Source organism: Phyllostomus discolor, chromosome 8 (genome assembly GCF_004126475.2).
Source record: "Phyllostomus discolor isolate MPI-MPIP mPhyDis1 chromosome 8, mPhyDis1.pri.v3, whole genome shotgun sequence".
Taxonomy (NCBI): domain Eukaryota; kingdom Metazoa; phylum Chordata; class Mammalia; order Chiroptera; family Phyllostomidae; genus Phyllostomus; species Phyllostomus discolor.
In genome coordinates, this window is record NC_040910.2 from 88,056,335 (window position 1) to 88,084,050 (window position 27,716).

General features: G+C 43.8%; 1 protein-coding gene across 1 annotated transcript in view; it reads left to right on the plus strand.

Moving 5' to 3' along the window:
- The first annotated feature begins 11,107 nt into the window (after positions 1–11,107).
- The window catches only part of PRKCA (protein kinase C alpha), a 356,244-nt gene continuing 339,635 nt past the window's right edge, over positions 11,108–27,716 (plus strand). The window contains exons 1-2 of the mRNA XM_028520046.2: positions 11,108–11,313; positions 14,557–14,588. Coding sequence (XP_028375847.1) covers positions 11,141–11,313; positions 14,557–14,588 — 205 coding nt within the window. The 5' untranslated portion in view covers positions 11,108–11,140. The remainder of the gene's footprint in view (positions 11,314–14,556; positions 14,589–27,716) is intronic.

Consider the following 27,716-nt stretch of genomic DNA (forward strand, 5'->3'; position numbering starts at 1 on the left):
GTGAAGCGCAGAGTTGCTTTTAAGGGGCTGAGATGGCTCTCTTCTCTCATCATCCTCAGCTGATTTTGGACCCACCGACCAGGGGAGGCTGCGGCAGCCCTGCAGTCAGAGCCCTTACACCGTCTGGATGGCCCCCCTCCACTCCTGCCCCCACCACGACGGGCACTTTCCAAAGCACACTTTTCCTGAATCACCAGTGGGACCTGTTTAGTCTTGCTGTTTAAGAAAGGCTAAATCTTGCCTAAAAACAGGCCTGTCCATTATCTGAAGTTCTGCCCTAGGATTTGCATTAATCAATGGCCGCAGTATGCCATGCTCAGAAATTTCTGCTTTGCTAATTCTATCCTAGACGTGTCTGAGTCGGGATTCCGGGAGGCAGGCAACGGCCAGTGGCATGCTCTGCCAGCTGTGAGCACCAAAGCAGTGCACTGGGAGGACTCCAGGGGACTCCTGGGCTCTTCTGCAAGGCTGGGGAATGGAGTTCGGAAAAGGAAAAGTGAGGCAGCAGGAAGCCCAGCCCTGGTGCTTAGCACACAGACCACAGGACTCAGAGGATGGCCACCTTGACTAATCTCTCCTTTCCCTTCTTTTTTATTTTTTAGTACAGTAAGCCATTGACTTTTTAAATATTTTTATCATCTTAGCCATTTTTTTAAAGATTTTTATTTATTTATTTTCAGAGAGGGAAGAGAGGGAGATAGAGAGAGAGAGAAACATCAATGTGCGGTTGCTGGGGGTTATGGCCTGCAACCCAGGCATGTACCCTGGCTGGGCATCGAACCTGGGACACTTTGGTTCCCAGCCGCGCTCAATCCACTGAGCTACGCCAGCCAGGTTTCTTAGCCATTTTTAAGTATAGAGTTCTGTGGCTTTTTCAGTTCAGACTTTCATTGAGATAGTTTCCATATCATATTACAAGTCACCCATTGAAAGCGTACAATTCAATGGTTTTTTCAGTGTATTCACAGATAAGAGCCACCATCCCTACGGTCAGTTTTCAACAGCTCAGAAAGAGACTCGGTGCATATTAGCTTCACCTCTATCCCCACAATCCTCTCCTCCCTGGGCAACCACTAATCTACTTATTCCCATTGTTTTTCCTATTCTGCACTTTTCATATAAATGGAATCATACAGCATGGGCTCTTTTGTGTCTGGCTTCTTTTGCTTAGCATGCTTCCCATTTTCATTCGTGCTATAGCATGCTTCATTCCTTTCTTCCTTTTTGTGGCCAAATAATTTTCCATGGCATGCATTCACCGTATCGTATTGATTTGCTTGTCAGTTAATGAACAACACTTGGGTTGTTTCCGTCGTTTGGCTACTGTGAACAGCACTGCGGTAAATATTTGAGCACAAGATTTTGTGTGGACAAAGTGAGCTTCGGTCTGCAGTGTTCCTCAGATGTTCCCCAGCAGGACGGAGCTGGTGCCCCAGCTGCGAGCAGCCCAGGAACACACCCTTTCCTGGAGCCTCCTCCTCCACCACCGCTCTGCAGCCTCGCTCCCGGGCTCACCTCCAACACAAACTCTCACACCCAAGTCCTTGTCTCTGGCTCTGCTTTTAGGGATCCCAAACTAGATATGAAAGCCCGTTCTTGGCCACACCTGCTCACACACTTTTCCTCCAGGTGTCAGGGATAAGGAACAGGTGTCCCATTCCCTTTCCGTGAAGGGAGAGAGGGCCAGCTGCCCCCAAGACTCATGCCTGAGGAAGAGGGCTCTTCTGATGTAAGGTAGGAACACCAAAATAACACAACCAGGAAAAGACAACAGTTCACTACAAGGCGATCCTAGTGGGTGGAGAAAGAGAGCCAGCATGTTTGGCACATACACCAAGGACTGTGGGTGAACTATCCTATTTAATTCCCACAGCGGTCCGAGAGGTAGGTGCTTTCAGAAAAGCTGGAGATTTGCCCAGAGTTGTCCCCGAAGTGGAAGAGCTCAGACCGACAGCCACGTTTCTCAGGTGCCCCCGGCTCCCCTCCCTCCCCTGGCTCAGCCACTCCTGCAGTGCTGCTCACAGAGAAACTCTAATTCCCTGATTTCACGGAAGCAAGAGTGCCTCTTTGGCTCCACAACCACTGTGAATAAAGCCAGAGGCTTCCTTCTCAGCCCTAGGAACTTCCCGTTTCTGGGAGGTGATTGGCTCCCCTTCTCCCTGGATAGAATGCTGTTTCCATTCGCTTTTTAGCAATCTTACTGACTGAACCTGGTTCTAAACATTTTCATCCTTGACACATTGCCTCCAATGTAGCCCCGTAGGGCAGGGAGCATCTCTGCTGAAGAAGAAAGTCCAAGATACAGTAGCATTTCTCTTGGAATGAGCTGCTTTCGCTTATTCCCTGGCTAGACTAGGCATGCCATTTGTTACTATGCAACTTTGGCAGTGTCCAAAACGCCACTCCTCTTCGCCATATTCTATCCATAAATTAAATTACTGCAAATAAGAGGAGCATAATCACTCCAGGTGCATAATCACAAAATCTCACACCTGGTTCCAGTTCTTCGCTGACGATTCTTGCTGCTTAGGCTCCTGGGTTACAATGGATATAGTTTTAGAGTAACAAAATATCCAGCGTTAGAGGGTGTGTTCATTGACACCATCTTTGCCTAGTCTAGGTGCTCTGATGTACATTAAACATTCTATCAAAGGAGAGAAAAACAGCTACTAGCAAATGGGTGGTGCCTGGAACAGTCGTGTTGAAATATTGGTTTTGCATATTTGTTCGTGTTTATTCTTTGAGCGGCCCACGGAAGCTCCACATTCAATCGCCACAAGTCGCTCTCACACCACTAGATGGAAGACTGGCTTCTTGCTCTTTCAATATTTACATTTTGGCAGCAGCAGCTTTGATTCGTCATCAAAAATCTCCTAAATTGGAAAAAAAAAAAGTCCCACTCTGTGACTGAGAGGACCAGCTTGGAAGAATTCCTCTTGTCAAAGCACAGGGTTGACGTGAAAAATGACCATGACACTAGCCATGGATGGCAGACCACTTAGTGAATAGTTTAGGGCATGGGCTATAGGCCAGGCTTCCAGGGTTCAAATCCCAGTGCTGCTGGTGGCCTGTTATGTGATCTTGGATATGTGGCATCACATCTTTGTGTATCTCAGTGTTCCTTTGTTTGTCGTAGGTTTAATGGGGATAATTAACATTTACCTCTTATGATATGAGCTAACACTTGCCTGTAAAGAGCTTGAAATAATTCCTGGGACATAGTCGATCATGCTATAAATGTTCAATGCTTTTTTATTGTCATTTCTCTCTTCTTAAACAGTATAAGTGATTATGTCAGTTTAGGTCAGTTATAGAAAGCAAAATTATCCAGTATCAATTCAAGGTATTTACTAGAGACGATGTTTATGAATTTAACCCTGATATTGCATTGGTCCCCAAAGTAGGGACATGCCATCATCGGCATGGGCCTTCCCTGGATGTCATCGTTTCGGTGGGCCAGCTGCCCTTGTGAAACAGTGTGCTTTCTGTATCCACTTAATTCCCTCCTTCGAAATTCCATTACAATTTTTTTTAAGGCAATGAAGCAATTTGGTAGGCCAGATTTTTTTTTTCAACATTAAACCTTCATTTCTCTACATTTTTCTTTTTTAGCTCCAGACATTTTTCAATAGCTGACACCCAGACTGTTAGAGAAGCAGCCAGTTCCAAAGGTAATGAATCTAGATTTGACAACCTTTAGTCCAATTCACTCTGAATGTGTGTTTGATATTTTTAGAAAAACAAGACAAGCCCTGTTAGAAATGTATGTGCTCATGGTCCCCTAGCTGCAAGAGTTGGGCTTCTTAGTGGTTTCTGGACCCCTGTTAAAAGGGCAGGAAAAAAAACAACAACTTTAAATAAATAAACATGGGTATAAGATGAAATTTCACACAAAACTGTCAGTGTGAGTTTTTATGTCCCCAAGGGTGACTTTTGTCATTCTTTTGTTTTGTCCAGAAAAACAGTCAGAAGGACATAGTTTTAACATTCATGTTTAATTTGCTAATGTTACAGATTTTCAAATATACTTACCCTGGATGCTTTTAAGTTCAGGTTACAAATCTTCTTCTTCTGTTTGAAAATCACTTCAGGAATGCTTGTGGAAAATACTAAACAATAATAAACGGTCAATTGTCTGACAAACAAAGGTGTCCTGGTTAAGACTTAAAACTTAAGTAAGTTTTTTGTGTCTAAAATATTCAAGTTACAAAACTGGTGAGTCTTAAAATTCTCCTAAGGGTTTTAGTGCTGCTTACGCAGTCAGGAAGATCTCAATTTAAAGTCACAGTCTAAGTCCATCCCTCAGTTGCACATTGTAAATTAGAAGCACAAAGTAAACTTGTCAAAACCCCTACTATGCCAAATTCTTGTGAACACAGCACACAAGTTTCTTTCTGAATTTAACTAAAAAAAGATTTAAATGGAAAATAATACGAAAAGATTAATTAAAAAGATTTATTTTAGCATCTGTACAGTTTATTCTAGATTTCCCTCTTTTAATCTGTATAGTTCATTCTCAGGAAATGTAGAATGAACTGTACAGATGATAAAATAAATTAAACACTTACCATTGAGAGGAGGCATTTGCACCATACCTGTGATTTGGGGGGCCGACCCCACCTGGCCGTCTCACCTGGTCAAGGCTGTTGCCAGACATTCCCAAAGGAACCGCAGCCTGGCACTGTGGCCCAGAAAGTGGTTTTTCTCGTGACTGCCTGTGGAGTTGGGCTTTTTAAAAAGAGTCTCTCTGTCGCAGACTTCAAAATATAGAATATGCTACTGTGGCATAAAAATTATTTTGAACTGAAATCATTTGAAAATTGGCAGTTGCAAGAAGAGGCTTTTCCTCTGAATTCCCTATCTGCCAGAAAACAGAACCTTCCAAAAGAATTCAGCTGTCATAAATCCTCTCCCGATGAATGTCACAGCTTGATCACGGGAGAGAAGTCTCTGAGATCACATAGACACATCTTGTCACCAAAATGATGTTATCTCCTATTTCTTCTCCTGAGGGTTCCTTCGTCTTTCCCACGAGTCATTTGTTTCCGCCCAAGTATCTTCCTCCCTCTTCCCTTCCCGTGTCTGGATGGTATAGAAGCCCCAAGTTCTAACTGTCCTTTTGAGTCACATTTTTTCTGTGTGCTTTGTGTATGTATGGGAATAAAAATTGGTGTTTTTTCCTGTTAATCTGTTCTTGGCCAATTTAATTCGTACACCCCACTCATTGAACCTAAGGGGGTAGAGGAGAAGGTTTTCTTCCCTGTCGCCTATCACCTGTACTCAGTCACTGAAATGATTTGACATATCTCTTTCTCATCCCTCTCTAGGGTCATTCCCACTACCATACAAACATAATGTTACTTTTCTTATAAAAATGTATTTGGAACTCACTGGCCATGCTCCTCCACTTTTTAAAAACTTTTATTTGTAACAGCAGTCTGCGATTTCTGACTTCAGTTTCTCTCCTTCCCTTGTCTCCTACGCCCCTCCAAACAAACCCCCACACCTCTCCACCGGAACAATTTGGTTCACTGTTCATTTCCAATGCCTATAACAGTGCCTGAGCATGTAATAAATGCACAGTTAATATTTATTTAATAAAATGCGTTTCTGAATACTTCTTTTATTTTTCCTATTTGTTAAAGCCACAACTTATATAGACATTTGAATGACATTCGAATGGATTCCAAGGCTCTGGGAGGTGTCACCACTTTTGTTCTGAGGCCCAGCCAATCACAGACACAATGGCGGATTGTACAGTTTGCCAGAAAACAGTAAGTGCACATTCGAAGGAAGCAGGTGGGCATCACCGCATGATGCTTGTGAAACAGCTCCACCCGAGGGGAGGCTGCCATTCCACGTCCCTACTGATTTGCCCGTACAAACCCTGTTGGACATACCTTCTGAGCTGCTTCCCCAAGTAGTGCTTGCATCTTCACTCTCCTCCACCAGCTGGAGGGAGGCGTGCTGTTTTCACTCCATGACCGCGTACAGCATAAAACATCCAAACTAAGACAAGATCAAAATTTTGAATGTGTATTAAATGATGGGTATCATAAAAGTAGAAGTGAGCATCGGTGATGGGTTAAATCTTGCTAGGTGGAAGCATACACAAACTTCCCTCTCTCATTCAAATCACCCAAGAAAATGTGAATTTCATAAAGGCAGGGATTGTGTCTGTTTGGCTTACCACTGTATCGATATACACTAAACACACACTATATTAATATTCCAGCACCTAGCCTCCATTGTTGAATCAACAGATGAGAATCTGGTGATTGCCAGCACTCTCCCTTTGCTCAGCTATCCTGATGCTCACTTGCACCCTGATTTATCCTGTTTAAACCAGTTCCTAGACTTTTTGTCACGCAAGGTCACAGGAAGAGTGCGGAAGGACTTTTTCTAATGGGAGAGGTAGGGAATGGTCTTGTCAAAATTGGTAAGACAGCAAGGAATACAAAAAATAATATTAATAGGAGGAGAGGGAGTCAAAGCTGATCTAGCTGTGGGTAGAGGAGAACACATTTTCTGGAGGGTAAGGAGGTTTCAGAGGTGCTCCTGAGAACGTGGGAGGTCCGAGTGCACGTTAGGGGGCGGGGAAAGGAAGGAGGATTGAAGAGTCTCGTCTCAGGTTATGACTTGCATTTTGTTTGATGCTTGTTGAAGGACATGAGAAACAAATGACATTCTTATCTCTTTATCTTACCTCCTTCTGCCTAGCTGTGCTGCTTTAAATGAGACCCCACTCCACGTCTGAACCTCTCTCCTTTGAGTTGAGCTCCTGGAGGGCAGGAAGCTGGTCTTCTTCGTTTTGTATTTCTGAGGCTAGCGGAGTGCCTGCTGTGGCATTGGAGCTCAATGAGTGTTTTTGAAATGGAACAAAACTTGAGTCTCATGCCTATGGGACAGAATGAGCTTATCCTCCCTGCCCACCCCCTGCCCCCAAGTGAAAGGCAGCTGAACGCCCCATGGGAGGGCCAACTGGTTCTTCAACTAGCCTTCTAGCTTGTCCATAAAAAGCCTTCTAGCTTGTCCATTTTGTTGAGGTATAATTGATTTACAATAAACTGTAGATATTTGAAGTCTAAAATGCAGTGAGTTTAAATATGTGAATATCTATGAAACCAACAAATAATGAACATAGACATTACCTCAAAAGTTTCCTCTTGGTGTTGATGTTTTACTGTGTTTCAAGGTTTTATTGTCTAGAGAGAAAGAGAGAAGGCAGGGGATGGATGAAACAGGATTCATCAGGAACTGGCAACTGTTCTCCCCAGCCAGGTTTGGGAGAGCACCATGAGATAACTCTTAAGTACCTGCTCCCATTGGAGAGAATGGAAAGCAATGGGAGTTGCTTGGGTTCTTGTGCAACTTGCATTTTCAAAGAATCCAGGCATTAGGACCTTCACCAAAAAGCAATTGGAAAGTGAGGGTTGTAGGTGATGTTAGAAGTTTGAAATGTGGACTTGCAGGTAAAGTTTGTATACTCCCTCTATCTTCCATGAGCTCTTGCTTCCTAACTCATAGTCTGTTTTGGAGGAAGAATGGGCTTAGAAGAGGGGAGCCCTCAACTCAGTTTTTCTCAAATGCAAGCTTGGTAAAGGAAAGGAGGACCAAACGTACCTTGCATTTGTACAAGATTTTAGAATTTACTAAACACTCTTTTATACATCATCTGGTTAAATTCTTAAGAAATCCCTGGGGTAGTTAAGAATCTCTCCATTTTTAGATGGAGAAATACAGACTTGAAGAAGTTTACTTATCCACGTTACACCACTTTTTCTGCAGTAGTTCTTCCTGCATCCCCTCCACATTAGTGCTCCCAAGGGGGTTTCTCAGGTGGGTGGCATGGACCAACTGTGGTTCACATTCCCATCAGTCCTTGCTAGGGGCAGTGTTACACTGCTTGATAATTCCCTGCTCCAGGGGCATCCCCACCCCACCCCTACAACTGAGCTCAGCTATAGGCAATTGACCACTCAAGCTCAGTCCAGCTATTAATCAACAAACTTCCAGTTAGTCCTCTCCACAAGGAGTAAGAGTAATACATGAGGCAAGCAGGCAAAGTCACAACCTGAAAGAAGAGATATATTGTCTCCACCTGGTCTACTCACTGCTGCAATCACTCACTCCGTACACACATCTCAAGCAGTCTGCTGCCAAGGTCCATTGGTTCTTAGCTCATCTTCCCTATGACTTTGATCAACAATCCCACCCTCCAGCTCCTCCATATTCTTCCTCCACTGTTGCATCAAGGCTTCTGGGAAGTGGAAAAAACTGGTTTTCATGAAATGTGTGAGAACCTCTGTTTAGATAAAGATGGCTGTGAGGAAAGAACTCTGTTTCATTATACTGTGCTCTCTTTGATTTATGATTATTAGGCAATTAACAACCATGGCTTGAGATGCATACAGTGTTTGAAGGAGAATTTGATCTACTTTCCCAAAATGCTCTGCTTTCCATTCCTTTCCTTGCCTTTTTTTTTTTTTACCTCCTTGGAGTAGAGGAGGCCACCACAAATGATGAAATTTCTGACCAGATAGAATTTAAAGTAGGTGCAGTCTCTTTAAGTACCAACTACATTGGCTCAAGAGATTAGACGTGGGCCAGCAAATTGCATGCCCCATGAATGGCCAGTCAATAGCTTATACTTGTTAAAATATAAAAGCCATTCCTATCAGTTAGCATTCAATTAGGCCATCTTAAAAAAATAGTAACCTGACTTGGTCTATGTGAATGCTATAAGATAGTATTTATCTTAGAAAAGCTTTCTTTTTTTTTTTTGTTTAACTTCTTGAAGGGTTAAACAATGTGTTTTCTTTCTTCCTTTCTTTCAGTACTTATAAATATCAATGGCATTTTATTTTATTTTTCACCTATCCTCCATCTCCCTCCCCTTTGGCAACCATTAGCTTGTTCTTTGTATCTAAGGGTTTGTTACTAGCTTGTTTACTCATTTTTTGCTTTAAGATTCCACATATAAGTGAAATCATACAGTGTTTGTCTTTCTCTGTATGCCATCTTACTTAGCATAATACCCTGTGGGTGCATCGATGTCACAAATGGCAAGATTTCATTCTTTTTTATTGCTGAGTAATATTCCAGTATGTGTATGTATACCCATATCTCACATCTTTATCCACTCATCTACTGATGGATACAGGTTGCTTCCATATCCTGGCTATTGTAAGTAACGTTGCAATGAACATAGGGTATACATATCTCTTTGGATCAGTGTTATTGTTTTTTTTGCATATACAGAAGTGCAATTGCTGGGTTTATTGGCAGCTCTATTTTTAATGTTTTGAGGAACCTCCATACTGATTCCCATAGTGTTTGTACCAGCTTTCAATCCCACCAACAGTGCAGGAGGGTTCCCTTTTTTCCACATCCTCGCCAACACTTACTGGTTGATTTTTCTGATGATAGCAATTCTGACAGGTGTGAGGTGGCACATTCTCTTTCTTGATGTCTCCAGCCTGTGAAGTTGATTTGTGAACCTAGTGAACCTGACTGTGAAATGAAACACTAACGAAATGCTGGGAGATGGTTATTTCCCTTATGTATTTTAGCATCCTCCAGGCAGAACTAATAAATATTCAACAAGTGATTAGTTGGCACATCCCCCCTGTGTCCTTTGCATATGTATACAAGCTACCCTTTCACAAGCAGTTTTACTTGGTAATTTACAAATGTACTGGCTGCACCTGCCAAAATTGAAGTAATTAGCTTAGATGCAAACGATTTCTGAATTAAAGTTCTGGACTTGTAAAATCAAGAAAGCCTCATGATCCACATCATAACTGTGGCAGGCAACAAGTAAGGGGATAAATAACTAAAGACAAGTCCTTTTTAACTAAACTATGTGCAAATCAGAGGTCCATAACAAGGCGTAGCTGAAATATAGGACAATCGGAGGAAGGTGAAAGAGTCAATATTCAATGATTTCTTTATTTTTAAATCAAATTTATTGGTGTGACATTGGTTAATAAGATTATATGAGTTTCTGGTGTACAATTCTATGATACACGATCTGTATATTGCATTGTGTGCCCACCACCCAAAGTCAGATCATCTTCTGTCACCATACATTTGGCCCCTTTTACCCTTTACTACCCAACCTCGTTCCCTCTGGCGACCACCATACTGTTGTCTGTGTATTTCAATTTTACATCCCACATGTGAGCGAAATTTAAAATCCCTCCCTTTTTTCCTGCCCTTCATGTATAAACAGTGTGAAGGACTGGGGGGGGGGCGGTTGGGCATTTTAGGGCACACAGAGTTGGAGCAGTTTAGCCAGGTGAAACCTCAGAGTGATAGAAGCTGATAAAACCTGGAAGAGCGGGAAGGGGCAGCTGGGTGCGTGAGAAGCCGGAGCTGGTCGGACCAGGCGGCGGGAGATGGAGGCAGCGTGGAGCCCCATCCCGGGACCCGGGGCTCCTCTCGGCCCTGCACCGGCGGCGCAGACCTCCCACTGGAGGGAGAAAAGAGTAGCGAGGAGGACAGAGGGGCTGGAGGGAGCGAGCGGGAGTGGGAGGAGGAAAATGGGGGAAGAGCGGGCAAAGCTAGAGGAGCGGAAGCAGAGGAGGGAAGAGAGGCGGGAGGAGGAAAGGAGAGAAAAAGAAAAAAGCGTTGGAGGAAAACGGGTCCGCCCCGCCCAGCGTCCGCCTCTGCTCCCAAATTCGGCCTGGCTCTCCCCAGGCCACCGCCGCCGCCTCCAGTTTCTCGGCTGCTCCGAAAGCGCTGAGACTCCAACTCCTCCAGCAGGCGCGTCCTCGCAGCGCCGCTCCGCCTCGCGCGCTCCCGCCCGCGCGCCCCCGCGGCTCCGGCACTCCGGGCATGCGCGGTGGGCGGCGCCGCTCCGGGCCGCCTCTGCCGCTGAGAGTAGGAAGCGCGAGCGCGGGTCGCCGGGCTGTCAGTGAGCCTGGTGCCAGCCAGCGAGTGTGCGGCTCCGGCTCCTGCTCTCGCTCCGCTCCGGCCCGACTCTCCCGCCTGCCGCCGCCCCTCCTCGCAGCGCCCCCTGCCACCAGCCCGCGCCCCACGCCCAGGGTCTCCCGCGGCCCCGCTGATCCGCCCCCGCCCACCCGGCCCTCCCCGGCTGCTGCTCCCCGGCGGAGGCAAGAGGTGGTTGGGGGGGACCATGGCTGACGTTTTCCCGGCCAACGACTCCACGGCGCCTCAGGACGTGGCCAACCGCTTCGCCCGCAAAGGGGCGCTGAGACAGAAGAACGTGCACGAGGTGAAGGACCACAAATTCATCGCCCGCTTCTTCAAGCAGCCCACCTTCTGCAGCCACTGCACCGACTTCATCTGGTAGGTGCGCTCGGGGCACCGCGCGTGGACCGCCGCTCGGGACCCCGCTCGCGGCGCCCCCGGGTGGGGCGAGCCCCTGGTCCGGGGCCCTTTCGCCCCGGGGACCCTCGCTCGCTCACCCAGCCCAGGTTGCAGGCGTGTCCACTCCAGGGCTGACTCACTCAGGGAACTTGGAGAACCGGCGGGAGTCCAAACTCTCGCTCGGAGTGACACGCGCGCGCGCCCGACCGCCCGGGCCACTGCCACACACGCGGGCAGGACTCTTAGGGAAGTCATCGCCGGGTCACACACACCCCTGCCGCGGGGGGCTGGCCGCTGGCCGCGCGCGGGAGTGACATTGATCCCCTCTACGAGTCTCGCCGCCCGGCTTCCCCAGGCGCGCCCGCCTTCCGTGCAAACTGCGAAGCAGCCGTTTGCCGGGAGTGAATGAAGGGTAAAGTGGAAAGGAGAATCCAGAGGGCAGAGTTTCCCCGGGAACACACCCGGGAGTAACCGGGGCGGCCGGCGATTGCGCCGCTGGGTCCAAGGTGTTAGCGAGCCAGGCTGGGCGCGTTTGAGGGGTGTGTATTGTCTGTTTCCCAGCGGGCGTGGACTCCGCTGGAACCTTGGGTTCCTGCCTACTGTAGCTTGTATCTACTGGGCACGGAAAGGCTTGGACTTTTCTGGGTGAGCCCAAAGAGAAGAGAGGCAATAAACTGTTGAAAGCTTGCAGCGCGGCGGGGGGGGGGGGGGGGTGCAGAATAAAACAGCAGGCAAATGGCAGAAGGACAGAGCGAGTCATTTAAAATAGACCCTGTCAACACGAGATTAGATCTGTAACCCTGTGGACGAGGACAGAGGCCTTATTTAAGGAAAAATACTGTAGGGGCTAAAGGTGTCAGAGTGCAGGTAATTTCCAATGAACTCAGCTGTTCTTAATTCGGGGACCTTGGGGTGTCTGGGAAGAATTGATAAATGGAGGGGTTCAGGGGCCTCTGAACCCTGTAAAATTAGGTGAAATTGCACGTGCTTTTAAAATGTTTTTTATGGAATTTATTGGTTAATAAAATTACATAGGTTTCAGGTGTACAGTTCTATACTCCATCACCTGTATATAGTGTGTACCACCCCATCACCATTTATCCTCCCTATACCTTCTCCCATCTCGCCCCCCCGTTTGTGCTTTTCGTTGGTGAGATAATTATAGCTTTATTAGTTGATTCTGGAAAGATCGGTGACACCCCTGCCCCCAAGTCCCTAAAATTTAGAAAGCTGGAACTCCAGGGGATGCAGTTTGAGGAGCTGTAGTTGCTTCCCCCAACCCCCAGGTGGCCAGATACCCTGCCTTTTCTTACCTTTTGTGCCTGCATACCTTCCCAAGGCCCCGAAGTCCGAGCTATGGCTAGGGTTCCTGAGCTCTCCCCTCACAGAGATGGATGGAGAGCTGCACCAGTGTGACAGTGCCACAGAGTGCGCCCTGCCACTAGCTGGCTGTGTCACGTTTATCTTGTTGGGGCCCTAGGGAGAAGTATGGGTGGCTCTGTGTGAATCCATCTCCCTGCTGGGGAAAAACACCTCAAAGGGGGAAATCCCACGAACGTGGTGCTAACCGCGGTTAATTTTTCTCTTATGAGCGGCCTTATTTGAATCCATCACACCTGGGGAGTATTACCTCTAAGGGGGAGTCCCCACAAACGTGGTGCTAATAAGGTGCTTAGTTTTTATATGGACAGCTTTATTTGCATCTATCACACCTGGAGAACATCTCTAAGGGAGAGTCCCACACACTTGGTGCTAAGGTGCTTCATTTTTCCTTTCCTTTTTAGAAATCTGCTCAAAACTACACTTACAAAAAGCACAGCTATCTCTATGAATGATTTCCATTGTATAGTCAGCCTAAGAAGCGATTGAGCTCAAAGGACTAGGAAATTGTAGATAAGGCCATTTAAAGTAAGTTTTTGGAGCACCAAGGAAAAGATTGCCTTTAGTTAAGGGGAGGTCTTCAGCCTCCCCTGTCAAATGTGAAATCCTGTGAAAGGGGACAGGCAGACTGCTGATGACTCCTGCAGGAAGTAGGTAAGTTAGAAAAGGGACTGCAGCACGCATACGCAGGGTAGCAAATGTCTTTCCACTATCAGTTGCCCTGAAGGATTAGCCCCTGGTGGACTGATGTGGGCCATCTGGTCACCAGGTATAAGGTGAAGTGGAAAATAAAGGTTGCCCTGTCTTCTCTTCCCTGAGTAACCCCTGTAACGTTTCTCCACTTAACTGTAAAGCAGCCACTCAGAAGTTCCAGGAAAATATCCACCAGATTCGTCTAGCAGTGGTTTTAATTTCTCAGTGTGCTTTCATCATTGTTTCTCTGGGCCCTTGACTTGAATTTTATTTAAATATAAAAGCACTGATAATTTATGTGTTTGGGTTTTAAGTATGGCTTTTTTTGGGGGGGTGGGGGGTGCAAATGACTAAGTTAATGATAAAAATGGGTGAAGTGCTTTGTAAATGTAGAAAGGTACATAAAGCAAGACATTATGACTAATCTGAAAAAATTAAGGCAATTCATCCTAGTTAGGACAGTGTTGGCAATTTAATACCCATGTCAAGCTTCTCCACTTAGAGAGTGAATTCTCTAAAGTAACTTTCAAGAACAAAATAGCCTCAGTATGTTTCAAATGCTGTTGGTACACAGTAAAAATTAGGTCATAATCTCAAATACAAAAATAGGAATACTTTATAAAATCTGGCTCCTTTAAGCCAAAATTTAATATTAAGAGTGGTGCTGTTTGGCAATTTGTAGACAAATATTTTAAACAAATTTGTTACAAGTGAGGAAGCCACTTTTTAACTGTCTTTAGGGAGAAAAAGTAATTTTCAGTTGGTCTTTAGGGACCAAATTAAGCCACTTAGGGTTTTTTTTCCCCCCATGAAGTCCTTTGTTATTTGAATATTGTGGCCAACAAATTTGAATGTACAATTATGTTCTTGCCTTGAAATTTAAGTATTGGTAACAGTGTAAAACTTTGGAAAGAAGTATCCATCCGGGTACATCGAAATAGCTCCGGGAGCCCTTGGAGGCCAGGCAGGCTTTCCGGAGATGGATTCATACAGTCCACCGAGCTATTCAGACGTGTTTTTCCTATCAAATCGCTGGGTTTTTCGTACATACCTTTAACTCTGTAAAATGCTTTGTCACATAACTGGCTTAAAATATGGCATCCCACACAAAATATGTTAAGATACTTTGTTCTTATTTCTGTTTTTCAGGGGGTTTGGGAAACAAGGCTTCCAGTGCCAAGGTAAGCTGCCACGTTCGATTTTTACTTTCCAGTACAATATGAAGTCAGCATTTCACACAGGAACTGTATTTCCAGCCCTCTCTTCTTTGTCATCCAAAAAAGTTATTTATATATTTTCCAAATATGAGGGCTGTAAGTTAAATTTGGGCCTTAAAAAAATCATGCGGTATTGCCTAGTAATCTACATATAGAGCTGCCTTTTTCCTCATTGAAAAAAAAATCTTCCTGTAATTTTATCTTTTGCCAAGAACATTCTTGTCAGAAACTGCTGTCTTTGTGTGGGTGTTCAGAAAAAAAATGGAATCACTTTACCGTCGTGTGGCTTTTCTTGTTCTTCCTCCGTTTTTTTTCTTCATCTCTTGCCCATGTGTTAAGTTGGACTCCTAATTTTAGGCCACATGTTAATTATACTGTATGTTGTTTATTTGATTAGTGATCGTCATCCAGAACAAAGTTCACGCGTTTTAAAGTTGTGTAGCTCATTCGATGATGACTCTTTGCTGCAGTAGGAGGCACATTTTTTTCTTCAGCTTCAATATGTGACAACATATGATACTACCCATTTCATCCGGAAAGAAATCAATTAGTCTCTTCCTCTGATTTGTAGTTGCATTTTACAGATGTCACCTATATAACTTTTTATGCTCTCCATTTCATAAGTCAAATATATAACATTTTGTACTTCCATTCTATTTAAAAATTTTTAAAGCATTTTCTAGTTTGTGAAGGCATCCCAGGTTTATTAGCCTACCTTCTGGCTCTCCTGTTCACTGTCTATATTATGTTTATTTAGTTCTGGTTACATGTCCCATCTGGGCATAGGTTTATTAATAGGGCAAGTGGAAAGTACATCCTAGCCTGGAAAATATCCTAACACTGTTTGATAATAAGTGCATGAGAGGGGGAGAGAGACACTGTGTGTGCTTATTGTACCTTTGCAGTTATGCTAGTAAGTTGATTACCTTTAAAATTTTCTGCAAATTTGTGAACCTGTTTTTTACACACAGGGTAGGGCAAAAGTAGGTTTACAATTGTGAGTATGCAAACCAGTTTATTCTTACTTACTGCATTTTCCATACGAATAATTATAAACCTACTTTTTGTCCCACCTTGTACATTTTCTAAATGTTTTAGATGCAGGTATTTTATGGTATAATTAATACTTTACCTTCCTTTACAATGTTGCTTAAAACCCCCATTGAATAAATCATTTTGAGAGTTACATGGGTTGGGGCAGAATCAAGGAATATTCCTTAAAAAAGAGAATAAAGAGGAAGGTGTGTCGCACCAGTATCTTTATAAAAGATGGAGGTGTAACTCCTCCCACTTCTGAAAGCTGTAGACCTCAACTATGTAGGCAACCTTTGGGTCTGTGCCTGAACATAACCTTAGGTTGTTTATGGATGTAAATTGTGACTCTGGGCTAATGTGGTTCACATTGGTAATGTGTTTGGTGGAGACCTATGGAAACTTATACAAAAAAGTATTTACTAAATTTTCTAAATAATATTGAGTGCAAAGTGGTATTTTATTTTATGAACTATGATTTCCTGCATATAAAGAACCTCAGGGTCAAGTTGGTCCCTTTCAGACCCATCCTTCCAAGCAAATTTTGTTGGTAAAATCAGAGTGGCTGCATTGTTAGGTTACAAGGGAGAACCTGAATTGTTTCTCTTCATGGAGCACCTACTGAACTTTGAGTGAATGAGCAGGTTAATAGTCACAGCATAACTCCCTTCTAACTAAGTCACAAAAAATGATGGCTGCAAAAATTGTGAACACTGTGTAAAAATGTATACCCTCCTCCCTTTCCATCCTCAGTGATAACTTCTAAGATACCCATTTGTTGACTCAATCATACACACTTAGTGTTTTTAAAGAGATCAGACTTTTCATCATCTTGCAACTTAATTTTTTTGCTCAGCAGTGTGTGGTGGGTATCTTTATGTCAAAACATCAGTCCCACCTCCTCTCGGTAGTGGTTGCATGCATGGCTGTGGCTATTTATTCACCCGTTTCTCTCTCGATGGATATTTGAACAGTTTATGTGCTCTTGCTAGTACAAATACCACTGTTGACAAAACCCTCGGACACCTGTATAGGTATTCCTATAATAGTTACCTAGAAGAGTGTGTATACATTTAAATTTTAATGAGTACAGCTAAGTTGCTTGCCAAATAGTTTCCAATTTACATTTTCAGTATTAATCTATGAGAAATCCTCTTTTCCTTCCACTCTTACCAGTATTGGCTCATATCAGTCTTTTTCATGTTTGCTCTGGTTGATGAAAAGATGCCTTCCCTACGCCCCCAGCCTGCTCGCCCCTTCCATCTCCTGGGCGGGGCTGAGCATGTTTTCAGGCATGTTTGAGCCATCTGTATGTATTCTGTGAATTGCCTTACTTTACCTGTTATTTGAATGAATGTAGGATTTACAAATGAGACAAACTAGAGCAGTGACTAGGTACTTTATGCACTGTTCTTTCCTTTGGTGAAGAATTGAAAGTCAAACATCTTTGACAAATTCCCCTACTGCATTTACAAATTTTAATTCACAGAAAACCATTTTAAGTATGTCTTTTTGTAACATGCTGTCTGCTTGTCACAATTTCAGTATGTATCATTTGTATTTAACTTTGAGTAGGCATGCTAATCACTCCATTGTATCTTACTCGTTGTAACTTAATTAATGATCTGTTAGCTCCATACAGTGGCTTTTAATTGCACAATAGTTACCCAGTGTTTCCTATTTTGCTTCTCTGCTTGAAATTAATTTTTGTCACATCTGACCATTTCAGAATGTTTTCTCAGTGTTCTTCTCTAACTGTAAGCATTTCCTCTTGGTTCTGTTTGATAGTCTCATTCTTATTCAGGGGAAAAAACTCATTCTCATCCGTGCCTTGGGCGACATACCCTCTGACCAGGACGGCTGGACGCGGAGACTGCTTTTTGCCTTCCGTACCCATCAGCGTGTTCTCACCTGATGGAGGCAGCGTCTTCTAGCTCTCAGTATGTTCTGCTGCCTTGTTCAGCAGGCACACTGTCAGTGCATATGTGCCAAGGGAGTCACACATTCATGCAGTGAGGTAGCTTTCAATCCAAAGTATTTGCCATCATTTCACCTAGTAAATGTCTAGTGAGGATCGGAAAACTAAAATGAGTGAGTTTGGGTCCTTAAAACTGAGTTTGTAATGTATGCCATTTAGAAAGCATTATGTTTTACAAACATGTACAAAAAGCATGTAAGTTTATTTCCCATGTCTTCTCTTTTCCAAGTTACAACATAAATGGGAGCAGGCAACTTTACTGAAGAGGGAATGATGGGCTTGAAAACAAATTACTAGAGCAGGGAAATCAGGAGGATCCCGTTGTGAGATTTGCTGTCTGAAATAGTGAAACCAAGGGCCGTAAACATGGGGGAGAAGAAGGAAGGGTTCAGGCTAGATCTAGAAGCCATGAAACATTTTTCTTAAGGTTTTTAGAGATGAAGACAAGCTTTCCCTTTCTAGATCTGAAATAAGCCTTGAAATGACATGACTCGAATTTGCCTTTTGATTTTCTCTGACACAATGTGGTTGCTTGGTTTGATCTGCCCCATGCTTATTTCATCTCTGTGAGGCTAGCTGTCCTTCCCCCTCTGTTTTTCGGAGAAAGGAACGTGGGCTTGTCTGGCTTGGTCATCGATGAACTTGAGATTCCAACCGGGAAGGTCTGCCTCCAGTCGGGGGTTTCCACCCAGTACTGACTGCTTCCAAAGGCAGTGGTCCCAGGTCACAGGGCAGGAGGGTGCACTGAGCTGCTCCAAGGTTCTCTTCCTCTGGGGGCAGTGGAGCCCCAACAGTCTGATCTGCTACTTTCACTATTGGAAAAGGGGGTGAGCCAGCTCACTTTTTTCCTCCTCAGCGGCAGCTGCAGCAGCAGCAGGACCCACGTGCTTCTCTAGTTACAGTGATAGAAGCAGCCTCTGCAAGGGTGACCTGCTTAGTGGACGTGCCAAACTGGCACCCCCGGCCTGTTACCTCTGGTTCACCTCGGCTTGTTTTTTCTGCCTTTTCTGCTCTTTCTCTTTTGTTTAATGGTCACAAACAAAAATGACTGCTAACTGAGGCTCTTTGATTAGGATACCCTAAAAAGAGAGCATCAGGATTAATCCCTGCCAATGACCTTGAACAGCAGGGGACTGCCGGCTCTGAAGAGGGACACTGGGATGTTTGAGGGGGTCTGCCTGCAGGGAGTATTAATTTACACTTGTGTGCTTTCAGCCTGCCGCTGGGAAGCACTTCTGAATCTTGATCCCTTTCCCTGCTATGAACATACCAACTATTGTACTTACCCTGTGCCTCTCGCTAACACTCTGTGTTTTTCAGTATCTAAGGGTTAAGAATCAGCTTCCCTTCCCCTCTGCTGATGACATTCCATGTCGAAGGCCGGCTTCGGGCTTCGGGCTAGATGTTTACATCAGCTCTGCTGAACAGGGTGGTATTTTATATTCCTTCTGTAAGAGTGAGATTTGATGTTTCAGGGAAGAAAAAAGAATGAGTCTCCCTTGGCTGCACAAGCTGAGGAATTCCAGAAAACCAGGCCAATTTAAGGGAGGGTGACCTTTAACAGAGTGGGGATTTAGTTGGCAGCTTTTCAGAAAAGGATGTCTAGTTATTCTCATCAGTCTGCAGGGTCTGGGAGTCAAGTGCGGACACCAGGTGTCAGAAGATAGAAGAGGGATGAGGATGGAGTTGGGCAGAATGTGAGGAATTCGTGCTTCCTGGGGATGGGGTTGGCCACCCCTAAACTTTGGTAGGCCACTGATTTTCAAAGTTGATGCCAGGACCTTTGTTTTTCTTTTTCAATTAGAGTTAACATTCAGTGTTTTTGTATTTGTTTCAGGTGTACAGCATAGTGGTTACACGTTTATGTAATTTACAAAGTGATACCCTGACAAGTCTGGTACCCACCTGATGCCGGGATTTTCCATCCTTCAATTTCAAAACTGAGGTCAGCCTCTCGGCACCCCCTTTTCATGAATTACCTCACATTAGAAGCTATGCAAACCATAGATGAACTGTTGGGGTTATCTATAGAGTTCTAAATAGACAGGCCCGTGGAAGAGCAAGTATAATTTGAAACGGGGACATTTTTGTGCTGAGATCAGATCAAAGTGTTATTTCAGCTTTGGACAGGAAATCGTCAATAATACCTAAAATATGGAAAAGTGCAGTGGAGGTGGGCAGTTAAAGCTGCTTTTGTTTCCACTAGTTTTATTTTTTTTTCTCCACAAAGATGCATTAACACTTGCTAGAAATAAGGACACCTGGGTAAAATGAGTGTTGGGTGTTCCTGTTTGGTGCTCCACACTGACCATGAAGTGATTTTTGACGGATGGCTTTCGGAATCATGCAGAGTGCATTAGGTGGAAGCGTTTTCCTTGCAGCCACGCACACATTCCCACCGGAAGCTGATGCTGTGGCGGATGAGTGGCTGTTCTTCCTACCAGGCAGTAGAGACCTAATGTTTGTGTTTTTTTCTGAGCATGAATCTGACATTTAACTTTCCTTTAATTTTATGATGAAATGATTTCCTTCCCTCTGAGTGTTTCACTCCCCTGGATGTCTTACAATTTAATTTTTTAGGCACATTAACCCTTAGCTTGCTCATTTTCCTTCAGAGTATTCTCATTTCAAAATAGCGTTAATTTCAGAGCGTCCCTGTCAAATGCAATCTGGCTCCTCAGCAGGACATTCTGTTCTTAAATCCTGCTGTCTTGCTTTTTCAGACTCATCTAATGAACTTCCCGTCCTCCCAGTCATTCTGAGTAAGCTGCAGTTTCCCAGAAAGCGTTTTCTTTCCCCACCCTCCCTGCCCACATAGTGCCCATCTCACCTGTGAGTCTTATCCCAGCCCTCTCCATCCTCCTGCCATCCTGGCCGCCCTGGAAGAAGAAAGGCGCTCTTACCATGGACCGTTTTTCTTTGTTTGCTCTTCTGCCAGCCTTGACACCAAGAACTGATGCTTATTTCTCTGTCTCCAGTGTTTAAGGCAGTTCCTGGCACTCAGAGGGCACGATGTCAATGTTAGGAGAACTGTGATATGAACGTCCATGACCAGAAGGGTCACAGTGACTTCTGCCTACCTACTTTTTAAAATCTAGTTCACAATCCGAGGGTAGGTCGACTAGCATAGATCTTCAGATGGCTTAACAAAAAGTATTGTACTTTGTGAAGCTAAGCATACTTATATAAAACATGGAGCACGAAATTTTAGTTGTATCTGTAATAAGTTATATGTAATTTAATTGTATCCATAATGAGTTATGTGTTAATTCTAAAGTTATAAAACTAGTGCAATAGGAATAAACCACTTCACGTGCTATCCTTCTGTCTTTAGAAAGGAACCCAAGCATCAGAAATGAATCTTATTGGCCTTGGCTGGTGTGGCACAGTCAGCTGAAGCATTGTCCCCTAAACTGAAAGGTGCCGGTATAGTCCCCAGTCAGGGCACACACCTAAGCTGCGGGTTCGATCCCCAGTTGGGGTGTGTACAGGAGGCAACCAGTTGATGTCTCTGCATCACATTGATGTCTCTCTCTGTCCCTCCCTTTGTCTCTGTCTCAAAGCAATGAGAAAAAATTGTCATGGGGTAAGAATAAAAAAGTGTTCAACAAAAGAGAAAGAAATGAATCTTACTGTCACAAACAAAACAAGCATGTTATGGGCCACAGCAGGAGGGGGAGATGTCCTGGGTAAGAGGGGATTCAAACCAGCTCTAGTACACGCACCCGGGACAGTCACTTAAATGTTTTCTTTTGTGTCAGATTGTTAATAGCTGAAACCGGACTGCCATGCTCCAGAGGGAGCAGTAGCTCACTGGACTGACTCTGGTATTCCTAACACTTCTTGTGCCCGAAAGGTGTCTGTGCCTTGCCGAGAGAGGAATAGATGCAAGTGGCAGTAGGGCCACTGAAGGGGAAGGGCTACACCTGACTGACAATCACATTAAAGGTTTTCTGCAATGGAAAGGAAAGACAAACTAATGTGAACTAAGTGGTGCAGCGTGCTGGGCCTTTAGGAGCTCTCACATTCTGTACACATTCATTCCAAAAGCACCCCATGAAGCCTGGGACGTTCCCCCCCTTTTAGAAACGAGATAACTCCCCTGCTGAGGAGTTCACCAGGCTGGTGGGGTGGTGTAGGCCGTAGATTCATGGTCTAACCGTTCTGCAGAAAACATTTCAGAGCCGAGTGGAAAGTTTTTGGATACGTACAAAGCCTGGATTTATGTTAGGAGGGGAAAGAATGATGCCGTTAAGGGAAACAACCATTCCTTGGTGACAGAGAATTAAGGCTTCACTCTCCTCGGTCAGAATTTCCATGATACACCCTTTATTTAAAGTCCTGTTTTCTACCAGACTTTGAAACCTCATGTTAGACTTTGACACATAAGCATCTCAGTACTGGTGCAGTATTACCAGTCAAATCTAATCAAAATGACTAAGGCTACATTAAAAACCCTCTATTAATTTTTTTTAGACTTTTAAATACTGGTTATGCTATTACAGTTGCCCTGATTTTTTTCCCCTTGCCCCCCTCCATCCAGCATACTCTGCCGCTTCCCTCAGGCAGTTCCCCTACCATTGTTCACGTCCATGGGTCATGCACATACATTCTTTGGCTACTCCATTTCCTATACTGTACTTTACATCCCCATGGCTATTCTGGAACTGCCTATTTGTACTTCACCCCTCACCCCTTCACCCATTCCCCCACACCTCTCCCATCTGGTAACCATCAAAAACACTCTCTGTATCCATGATTCTGTTTCTGTTCTTGTTTGCTTAGTTTGTTTTTTAGATTCAATTGTTGATTTGTATTTTTTGCTATTTTATTCATAGTTTTGATCTCTTAAGTACATTTAACATTTCATATAATAATGGTTTGGTGATGATGAACTCCTTTAGTTTTTTCTTGCCTAGGAGGCTTTTTATCTGCCCTTCTGTTCTAAACGATAGCTTTGCTGGATAGAGCAATCTTGACTGTAGGTCTCTGCTTTTCATGACTTTGAATATTTCTTGCCAATCCCTTCTGGCCTGCAAAGTTTCTTTAGAGAAATCAGCTGATAGTCTTATGGGAACTCCCCTGTAGATAACTAACTTCTTTTCTCTTGCTGCTTTTAAGATTCTCTCTTTAACCTTTGGCATTTTAATTATGTATCTTGGAGTGGGCCTCTTTGCATCCATTTTGTTTGGGACTCTCTGTGCTTCTTGGACTTGCATGTCTGTTTCCTTCACCAAATTGGGGATGTTTTCTTTCACTGTTTTTTCAAATAGATTTCCATTTTCTTGCTCTTTTTTTTTTCCTTCTGGCATCCCTATGATGCAAATGTCTTGAAGTTGTCCCAGAGGCTGCTTATACTATATATTTTTTGGATTCTTCTTGTTCTGATTAGTTATTTTTTGCTTCCTTATTCCCATATCATTGATTTGATTCTCGGCTTTATCCACTCTACTGTTGTTTCCTTGTAAATTGTTCTTTATTTCAATTAGTATATCTTTTGTTTCTAACTAGATCTTCTTTATGCTGTTGAGGTCCTTCCTAAGTTTCTTGAGCATCCTTATAACCAGTGTTTTGAACTCTGCATCTGATAGGTAAACAAAATGGAGATCAGTAATCTCTTTTTCTGGAGTTTTGATCTGTTATTTCATTTGGGCCATGTTTTTTGTCTCATTTTGGCAGCTTCCCTGTGTTTGTTTCTATGTATTAAGTAGAGCTGCTTTTATTCTGTGTCTTGGTAGTGTGGCCTAATGTAGTAGGTGTCCTGTGGGGTCCAGTGGCCCTGCCTCCCCTATCACCCAAGCTGGGTACTCGAGGTATACCCTTTGTGTGGGCTGAGTACATCCTCCTCTTGTAGTTGAGTCTTGGTTGCTGTTGGCAGATCAATGGGAGGGATTTATCCAGGCTAGTCAGCTGCAAGGACTGGCCTTGACCACTGACCACAAACCTCCACCCTCTGTATAGGATCAGATGTCAGGGACTCCATGTGGTCCTCTGACATGGTCTGTAGCTGTCCACTGGATATATTGGCCTTGGGGTTTACCAGGTGGTGCAGGCCAAGGTCATCCTCCACCTGTGTTTTGCCGAGGGCCACCCTGCCTTAGTTATGAAGCAATCTGAGATGGCTGGTACTTGTGCTGGGCTTGGAGATTCCCAGGTGAAGCCAAACTATGAATCTAGTCTGGCTGCTGCTAGTGACTGGCCTGGGGCTCACTGAGGCTGACTGTTGCTTATTTGGTAGGATTTAGGAAGTTGTGAAGGTTGAGCCAAGACCAGCCATTCATATGGAAAAGCAGCTTGGGTGAGCCTGTAAGTTGGGTTGGGCAGAGCTTCTGGGGATCTCCAAGGTAGGTCAAATAGTGTTAGCCAGGTTGATGGAGTCTCAGATATGGCACCAGCCTGCTGGCTTTATTGGGGGGAGGGCTTAGAAAAGGGACAGTGTCCTCTGCTTGACTTGATGTCAGACACTTCAGTTTTTCCCTGTGTACTTCGGTGCCTTTCAAGCTACCCTGGTGCTGGAGCTCAGAGGGAGTGAATCTAAGTGAGCTCCTGTGTGGGCTCTTTAAGAAGAACTGCTTGGAATTCCAGAAGTTTCTTTTACTGACTCAGTTCCCACTGTTTTTTGTAGCCAGAAGTTGTGGGGACTTATCTTCCTGGCACTGGAACCCTGGGCTGGGTGGCCCGGTGTGGGGCTGGGACTCCTCACTCCCGAGATATACCTTCTGAATTTTTATGTGCCACACGTATGTGAGGGACCAACCTGTTCCGTGTCTGTGCCCCTCCTACCAGTGTGGATGGATATGGTTTCTTTAATTCTGTAATTGTCAGACTTCTGTTCAACTCGATTTCTGATGGTTGTATGATAATTCTATATTTTAGTTTTAATTTTGATGTGGTTGTGCAAAGAGGTGAGACAAGTCTGCCTGTGCCACCATCTTGACCAGAAGTCCCCTCTGTTAAACTGAACAACATGCAAGATGGTTTCTGGAAATAGATGTCTATCAAGAAACAGGTGGAGGGGAATGATTTGATTAGTTGTCAGCACAAGATAAGAATTATTTAAAAGGGAGTTCACAAAGTAAGATTAGCGTGAAGTCAGTTCATCTTTAATGCCGTTGCTATTTTTTTTCCTGTAATATCTGTGCTTTTGGCATTTTGGGAAATACATGGCCCATCTATATTATTTGGGGGTAACTCCAATAGACAGGAGATAAATAGTGAAGGTAGAAATACAGAATGTGAAGGTATAAGTTTACCTCCAACTTGGACAAACCTGTATGAGAAATGGGATAAGAGGAGAGTCCGGTTAACAGCTGAATTCTGAAGGCCAGGTTCTGTTTTAGAGATGCTCTAATTCCTCTCGTCCCCAGTTAATGCTGTCGGCGAGACCACGACTGCTGCAAGGATGTGTATACTGGCTCATGCACAGCAGTGCACAGAGTCTGACGTAGATCATTTCCTGTACTTGAAACACTGACAGTCACGCTTGTGCTGACTCTTCTACACTGTTCTAAGCACTTTTCATTAACCTGTTTGATCCTCATAATTCTGAAAAGGGTAAGCAGTGTTATTTCCCCCCATTTTACAGATGAGGAATCAGCCACTGAGGCACAGAAAAGTTTAGTAACTTGCTCAAGGTCACACAGTTCAAAAAATGGTAGAGTCGGGATTCAAACCCAGGAAGGATGGGTCCAGACTCCATGCTGTTCACCCAAGTGCTCTCTCTGTTGCCTCACAGCCCCCCTTGTGTCAGACTTAAACTACAGCACTCACTTGATGTGGAAGTGTGGAAGAATAAGGAGCTGTCCCACTCAGTAACTCTCATGTGCTTGCTCCCTGTCGTGGGCATGAGGCAAGGCATGTGGACCTCTACTGTGTCTCTATTGTGCCAGACACTGCAGGGCGTGGGGCAGTCTGGTATCAGGGAGCTCAGAGGGAAACAATTCGATGAAACAACTCGTTGTAATATATCTGAATGGGATAGTGTTGAAGCAGGTGAGGAGGAGGAAGATATATTCTGGGCTCATTAGGAGGTGGCTTTGATTTGGGCTCTGTAGAATGCATAGAATTTCCTTTGGAGGGATGCGGGAAGATGTTCTAATGTGAGAAAAATAACAGCAAAATAGGTCAGGAGGGAGGCCGGACTATTGGAGATGTCAGTGCCAAACCCCGAGCAGAAGGATGGATGGGAGAGATGCACGTGGAGCACTTCGTGCGATTCCCCGTATATCGGTTCTTCTACACAAACACATTATTTCCTTTTGTGTCTTTGTATTTGTGTGTCATGCTTCCTTTTCAGAAAAATTTTGCAATTATAGGAGATTAAAGCTTGTATCTCTATGAAAGATCTATTGTATCAAAGCGTGGAAAATATCTTCTTGTTTTAGAAAGTGCGCTGCTTTGACACTGCGCCAAGGGTCTCTATTAACCAAGCTGTTGCTGTCGATTACAGCATCACGTTGGAAGTCCAGAGTCTTACTGCATGGAAATTATGAGTGGAGGTGATAGATGCATTGAGTTATACTAAGTATGTTCATATTCATTAATAAGGGAAATGATAAAGGAAACATTTGCATATTTAAAGTCAGCACTTTCTATTTGAAAAACTGCGTACTGGCATATTCCATCTGAATTTCTGGTTCATCATCACTACTTATTCCTTCCTTCTCTGTGGGGCCAGACTCAGGAGAATATGCTATAACCCTAATCAGAAACCTTTGTAAAGGAGGGCAAAGGGTGCTGCCCAGCACCTCAGGTTGTAGCGTGGGATGGATGCTTACCTGATTTCAGATTTGCAAAATAAAACTTCAGGTCAGCTTAGTAGCAATATTATGTGTACTCAATGATATGCCACCACTCTGTGGGAGCTGGCATTACTGTCCCCTCTCTGTGGGAGCAGACGCTGGGACCCGGAGGGGTAGTTGCCTGTGGTCTTGTGGCTTTGAGAACAGGCAGATTTAGTCAGTGTGTTTGATGGCAGTAGGTTTTTAGTATCTGAAGCTGTACGCATAAGTAGCTAATCCCTTTTACTGTTAATTTCACTTGTCTTTTTCTTCCCTCAGGTTTTCTAATAAAGTATGGTACATGGTGCTGTTTGTTGTAGTTGATGAAACTCTCATTGATTCATAAGTTAGGCTCATGCTTGTAAACGCTTCCGTTAGCTTCCATTTGCACATGTCTTAAAGTTTAGTGGCAGTAAGTGACTTTAAATTAGTTTCCTGTTGAATTTATGCCTCTACCTATGTAACTATCCTAAAACATGAAAGCAGGAGTTAACTCATTAAAACAACCTTAGATACTGCAATTTGATAACTATTTACAGAATAAAAAGTAGTTTAAATCATATTTTCTTATATAAACAAAAAATGCTTTTAAAATGCAATCATAATCATAAAAAGTTGTGTAAGGATGTTTACCGTTTCGTGTGTGGATTATAAAATACCATGTTGTGAGTCATTTGCCTAATAACTACTTTGGAATCTTCTTTTGAGTAAATCTAATGCTTTCACATGCTGAGTTTGTTTGATCGCTAAAGTGATTTTTGTCGCCTTAGTTTCACATTAGTTGCTTTGATCTGAGTGACTCATTAACATGGAAAACTTCATCATTCTTCTGTTTTGATTTCATTTTATCTCTCTCTACACCACATGTGTGCCTTTAAAAATCAAATGATCATTTATTTTATTTTTATTTATATTTGTTTATCCTCACCAGAGGACTTCCCCCCCCCCATTGCTTTTAGAGAAGGAGGTAGAGAGAGAAAGAAACATTAATTGGTTGCCTTCTCATATGTGCCCTGACTGGGGATCGAACCTGTAACCTTGGTATGTGCCCTGACGCGGAATCAAACTCACAGCCTTTCAGTGTGTGGAATGATGCTCCAACTGAGCCATACCAGCCAGGGTGATCTATTTTAAACAGTTCAGAGCATGCAGGACTGACTTTTTAAAATTAATTAATTAATATTCGCTATTCATTCCTTTATTCTTTAGGTCCAAAATCAAAGTTAGGTATAAAGACTCAGATGTCCTTATTTTTCCTTTGTAGTTGCTTAATTTCACCACAGCACCTGCTGGTATTGTGCC